We start from the raw sequence: 6,224 nt of genomic DNA, 5'->3' as shown, positions 1-6,224 counted from the left end.
AAAAAAAAAAAGAAAAAAAAAAAGAAAAGAAAATTCCATTTTCTGAGGAGAAATTCAAGCCAGCCGCAGAAATTTGCATAAGTAACAAGAAGCCAAATGTTAATCCTCAAGACAATGGGGAAAATGTCTCCAGGGCATGTCAGAAGTCTTCAAGGCAGCCCCTCCCATCAAGGCCTGGAGGCCTAGAGGAAAAAGGAGTTTAGTTGGCTGGGCCCAGGGTCCCTGAGCTGTGTGCAGCCTAGAGACTTGATGCCCGGCATCCTAACCACTCCAGCCATGGCTGAAAGGGGCCAACATAGGGCTCAGGCCATGGCTTCAGATGGTACAAGCCCCAAGCCTTGGCAGCTTCCATGTCGTGTTGAGCCTGCAGGTGCACAGAAGTCAAGAATTGGGAACCTCCACCTAATTTCAGATGTGTGGAAACACCTGGATGCCCAGGCAGAAGTTTGCTGCAGGGGCAGAGCCCTCATGGAGAACCTCTGCTAGGGCAGTGTGGAAGGGAAACGCGGGGTCGAAGCCCCCACACAGAGTTCCTACTGGGGCACCACCTAGTGGCATTGTGAGAAAAGGGCCACTGTCCGCCAGACCCCAGAATGGTAGATCCATTGACACCTTACACTGTGTGCCTGGAAAAGTCGCAGACACGCAAGGTTACCCTGTGAAAGCAGCCAGGAGGGAGGCTGTACCCTGCAAAGCCACAGGGGCAGAGCTACCCAAGACTATGGGAACCCATCTCTTGCATCAGCATGTCCTGGATGTGTGACATGGAGTCAAAGGAGACCATTTTGGAGCTTTAAGATTTGACTGCCCTGCTGGATTTCAGACTTGCATGGACTCTGTAGCCCCTTTGTTCTGGCCAATTTCTTCCATTTAAAACAGCTGTATTTACCCAATGTCTGTACCCTCATTGTATCTAGGAAATAACTACCTTGCTTTTGATTTTACAGGCTCATAGGACTTGCCTTGTCTCAGATGAGACTTTGGACTGTGGACTTTTGAGTTAATGCTAAAATGAGTTAAGACTTTGGGGGACTGTTAGGAATGCATGATTGGTTTTGAAATGTAAAGATACAAGATTTGGGAGGGGCCGGGGCAGAATAATGTGGTTTGGCTGTGTCTCCACCCAAATATCCTCTTGAATTATACTCCCATAATTCCCACATGTTGTGGGAGGGACCAGGGTGAAACAACTGAATCATGGAGGCGGTTTCCCCCAAACTGTTGTCATGGTAGTGAATAAGTTTCACGAGATCTGATGGTTTTATCAGGGATTTCTGCTTTTGCATCTTCCTCATTCTATTTGCCTGCTGCCATCCACGTAAGATGTGACTTGCTCTTCCTTCCCTTCCACTGTGATTGTGAGTGAGGCTTCCCTAGCCACCTGGAACTGTAAGTCCAATTAAACCTCTTCCTTTTGTAAACTGCCCCAGTCTCAGGTATGTCTTTATCAGCAGCATGAAAATGGACTAATACAAATGGGTACCTACAACAGTACTTACTTCACTGGGATTTTCTGTTAATTAAATGTGACAATAGATGTAAAAGACAAGAACATTTCCTGACATTATCTTGGTAAGCACTCAACAGATGATGGCTATAAGCTTTTCCAACACACAAAGTTTTGCTATGCTCTGAACCCTTATGGTAACAACTGTCTACATTATTCCCTTGTCACTCAATATGTGGCTTTATATTACTATTAAAACTTCACAGACTGGACACACACCTGTAATCCCAGCACTTTGGGAAGCTGAGGGCAGAGGATTGCTTGAACCCAGGAGTTCAAGACCCCATCTCTACAAAAAGATTTTTAAAAATTAGCCAGAGCAGTGGCGCTTGCCTTTACTCCTAGCAACTCGGGAGGCTGAGGTAAGTGGATCCCTTGAGCCCAGGAGGTTGATGCTGCAGTGAGCCATGATCATGCTACTTCATTCCAGCCTGGGCAACAGAGCAAGATCCTACCTCAAAAAATAAAAAAATAAAAAAAATAGGCTGAGCACAGTGGCTCATGCTTGTAATTGCAGCACTTTGGGAGGCCAAGGTGGGTGGATCACCTGAGATCAGGAGCTCAGGACCAGCCTGGCCAACTTGATGAAACCCTATCTCTACTAAAAATACAAAAATCAGCCAGGTGTGGTGGCACGCACCTGTAAACCCAGCTACTTGGGAGGCTGGGGCAGGAGAATCACTTGAACCCCGGAGGCAGAGGGTGCAGTGAGCCGAGATCGCACCACTGCACTCCAGTATGGGCGACAGAGCAAGACTCTGTCTCAAAAAATAAATAAATAAACAAAATAAAACAAAACGTTATCATGCTACTTTACTTCCCTCTGCAACAAAACTACAAATCCTTTTCTGTTTCTTCATCGTTAATAATAATTATCATTAGGCCGGGCGCAGTGGCTCAAGCCTGTAATCCCAGCACTTTGGGAGGCCAAGGCGCGTGGATTACCTGAGGTCAGCAGTTCAAGGCCAGTCTGGTCAATTTGGCGAAACCCCGTCTCTACTAAAAAATACAAAAAAGTAGCCAGGCATAGTGGTGGGCGCCTGTAATCCCAGTGACTCAGGAGGCTGAGGCACAAGAATCACTTGAACCCAGGAGACGGAGGTTGCAGTGAGCCAAGATGGCACTACTGCACTCCAGCCTGGGCAACACAGAAAGACTCCATCTCAAATAATAAATAATTATAATTTACTGAAAGCCCATCATGTGCCAAGATATATATTACTTAATTCTCTAGCATTCCAACAAGATATTATTCAGTTTATGGAAGAGAAAACAGACTGAAAAAAGTTAAGTAATTCACCTAAGGTTATACAGCTAATAAAACGGCCAATTCAGAATTCAAGCCCATCGTTTTAATCATTTAAGCTACACTGCCTCACAGCACTTAGCTCTAAACTCATGCCATTAAGCTACACTGCCTCACAGCACTTAGCTCTAAACTCATGCACACAGAAATACACTAATACTGTGGTCCTAATATGAGAAATAATTTTGCTTTTCCATTGCATATTAATTACTTATATTTATTACCCATTTTAGCACTCCTCAACCCACTACAATCTAGCTTAGTCTTCCAATACTCCGCTAAATTTGCTTTGACAGCCTTTCAATATCCTTTTAGTTATCAAATCCATTACTTCTCCTGCCACTCATTATTTCTGTGTAATTTCATTCTTAGCATCTACCATCAGCTACACACCTATGCCTTCCAAATCCTTTCTACACCAAGTTTTAAATCCAAATAATCAGCTGCCCGCTCCCCAGTGAGCTCCATTTGTGTTCTCACAGGAACCTCGAACTCACTGGTTCCAACCCTAGACTCTCCTCATGTACTTCTTATTTGGGTGAAAAACACCATCTTCCAGTCTCTCATACCAGAAATCTAGGAATAATCTTTGACTTCTCCCACACCTACCATATCTGGTCAGGCATAAAGTCCCTAGCATTCCCATGACCTCCCGCTTCTTTTCTGCTACTTCTCTAGTCCAGGCCCTCATTATCGTTTAACCTGATGACCACAACCGCTGCAGTCATGTGCAAGTCAGGCTGGTGTTCCTGCCTAGTCTTGTTCTACTACAATTTATTCTCAGACTGCTGCCAAAGTTGATTCCATTTCAAAAAAATATTAAATGAGCACCCATTATGTACTCCCATACATACGTAGGTACTAGGGCTACCAGGGAAAATAAGCCACCAATGCCTACTCTCGATGAGTTTACAGTTGAGTGGGCATGGCATTCAGTAAATGTTACACTAGGAATCAGGACCAGACACTGTAGGGACCCAAAATACAGACCCTAAATTGGTCTCCGGAATCAGGGAACAATTTCTAGAAAAGATGGTATCTAACCTGAAGTCCTAATGGATAAGCAGGAGTTAATTTGGGAGAATGAAGAAAGAGCAGAGGAGAGAGAAGTTCAATTTGGTGCCATTAGTGGAAACAGCAAGTGGTTCCAATTGTAGGGCTGTGCAGTTTGAGGGGCAAAAGCAAACAAGACAGAAATTATTGGGGAAGAAAAGAAATCCTGTCTCACTGATGTCCTTGGAAGTACTAAGTACTTACCGTTCAATCTCCTTTTCATTCCCCTCTCTGCGAAATCGCTCAATATACTCTTTGCTATGTTGTTCTTGTGTGTGACACTGCTCTTCAAATATTTTAATTGTTTCATTAAAAGCTTCTATTGCAGTCCTCTTCATCTGTATTTCCTACAGGAGAGACAAAGAAAAAACACAGGCTTCATTATCTTTATTATTTTCTTCTAACCTTGGTCTTAAATTTTACAATTCTAGTTATTAATGTAATCCCATATAACACCTAGTCTTTCAAAAGTCTTTCCCCTTGTTTAGGAGGACTAAAACAAGAGCTTTTATTCAACCCCTACTCTATTACCTATATGTAAAATACATCATTTAAACTATAAAATAGGCCAGGCGTGGTGGCTTACACCTGTGATCCCAGCACTTTGGGAAGCTGAGGCAGGCAGATCACTTGAGGTCAGGAGTTCAAGACAGCCTGGCCAATATGGCAAAACCCTGTCTCTACTAAAAGTACAAAAATTAGCCAGGCGTGTGGTGGCGGGTGCCTGTAATCCCAGCTACTCAGGAGGCCGAGGCAGGAGAATCGCTTGAACTCAGGAGGCAGAGGTTCCAGTGAGCCAAGATCACGCCACTGCACTCCAACCCGGGTGACAGAACAAGATTCCATGTAAAAAATAAAAAATTTAAAAATCTTAAAAAACTATAAATAAATGAAGAAGAACCATTATGTGAAATATATCGCTAAGAACCACAGAAAGGTCTCTGAGCTGCCAAGAGAGATTAACCCTGAACACCTTGAAGACAAGGACCAAATTCTGATTTTGCACCTATTATAGTGCTATTCCCCAAAAGGTGCTGAAAGAGTGAATGGATAGAGCTAAAGAGTCCATGCACCAAAGCACAGAGACTTACTCCCAGAAGAGTCTTATAAAGTCTATTTATTCTTACTCTCATTTCTAAAGTATGTGCTTAGTTTTCCAAACAGATTCATCAGTAGATTAATCTGATTAGAAGAAAACGAAAAGGGGAAAAATAGCTGCTAAAGTCCAATGCACTTAATAATAATAAGATGGGCCGGGCGTGGTGGCTCAAGCCTGTAATCCCAGCACTTTGGGAGGCCGAGACGGGCGGATCACGAGGTCAGGAGATCGAGACCATCCTGGCTAACACGGTGAAACCCCGTCTCTACTAAAATACAAAAAAAACTAGCCGGGCGAGGTGGCGGGCGCCTGTAGTCCCAGCTACTCGGGAGGCTGAGGCAGGAGAATGGCGTAAACCTGGGAGGCGGAGCTTGCAGTGAGCTGAGATCCGGCCATTGCACTCCAGTCCGGGCGACAGAGTGAGACTCTGCCTCTAAAAAAAAAAAAATAATAATAATAATAATAAGATGATCACGCCTGTAATCCCAGCACTTTGGGAGGCCGAGACGGGCGGATCACGAGGTCAGGAGTTCGAGACCAGCCTGACCAACATGGTGAAACCCCGTCTCTACTAAAAATACAAAAATTAGCCAGGCATGGTGGCACATGCCTGTAATCCCAGCTACTCAGGAGGCTGAGGCAAGAGAATCGTTTGAACCTGGGAGGCAGCAGTTGCAGTGAGCCAAGATTGTGCCACTGCATTCCAGCCTGGGCGACAGAGCAAGACTTTGTCTCAAAAAAAACAAAAACAAAAACAAAAAAACATCTGAATCACAATTCCCCGAAAATCTTCAGAAGGTTAAATTTTGTTCAGTTTGTTTTTTAGAAAGGCAATAAATATGACTAAGGGTCTAGAAAAACTGCTACCTGAATGTTTATAATTCTAGAAGTTTTGATGCTTACGGGATAATTCCTACATTATCTAGCACTTATTAGGCTGGGGTGGGTTTTGGTTTTGGTTTTGCTGGTGGGTGGGCGGGTGGGTTAGTTTTTTTAAAACTGTTGCCTAAGCTGGACTTGAAATCCTGGGCTTAAGGGATCATTCCACCTCAGCTTCCCAACTAGTTGAGACTTTAGGAGGGCACCACACACCCAGTTTAATCATTTGTCATTTTCAACAATTGATTATTGAGAATCCACTACACAGAAATTACCATCTGGTGATAGAGATTTGTGAAACATGAAGCCTGCCCTCTAAGACTCAGAATATACAGGTGGAATAGATTTCTGAACTCTAATAAGGTTTGGTTTCATGTCAT

The 6,224-nt window shown here is 43.8% G+C and overlaps 1 protein-coding gene across 9 annotated transcripts in view; it reads right to left on the bottom strand.

Moving 5' to 3' along the window:
• Positions 1-6,224, bottom strand: part of PIK3R3 (phosphoinositide-3-kinase regulatory subunit 3) — a 150,566-nt gene that overhangs the window by 17,325 nt on the left and 127,017 nt on the right. For all 9 annotated transcript variants that reach the window (XM_017881747.1, XM_017881751.1, XM_017881753.1 and 6 more), the window contains one exon: positions 4,071-4,213. In XM_017881747.1, the coding sequence (XP_017737236.1) occupies positions 4,071-4,213 (143 nt within the window). The remainder of the gene's footprint in view (positions 1-4,070; positions 4,214-6,224) is intronic.

The sequence above is a fragment of the Rhinopithecus bieti genome, unplaced genomic scaffold (genome assembly GCF_001698545.2).
Source record: "Rhinopithecus bieti isolate Rb0 unplaced genomic scaffold, ASM169854v2 scaffold_12155, whole genome shotgun sequence".
In the NCBI taxonomy this organism is placed as follows: Eukaryota; Metazoa; Chordata; class Mammalia; order Primates; family Cercopithecidae; genus Rhinopithecus; species Rhinopithecus bieti.
This window is presented reverse-complemented; position numbering and strand designations above follow the sequence as displayed.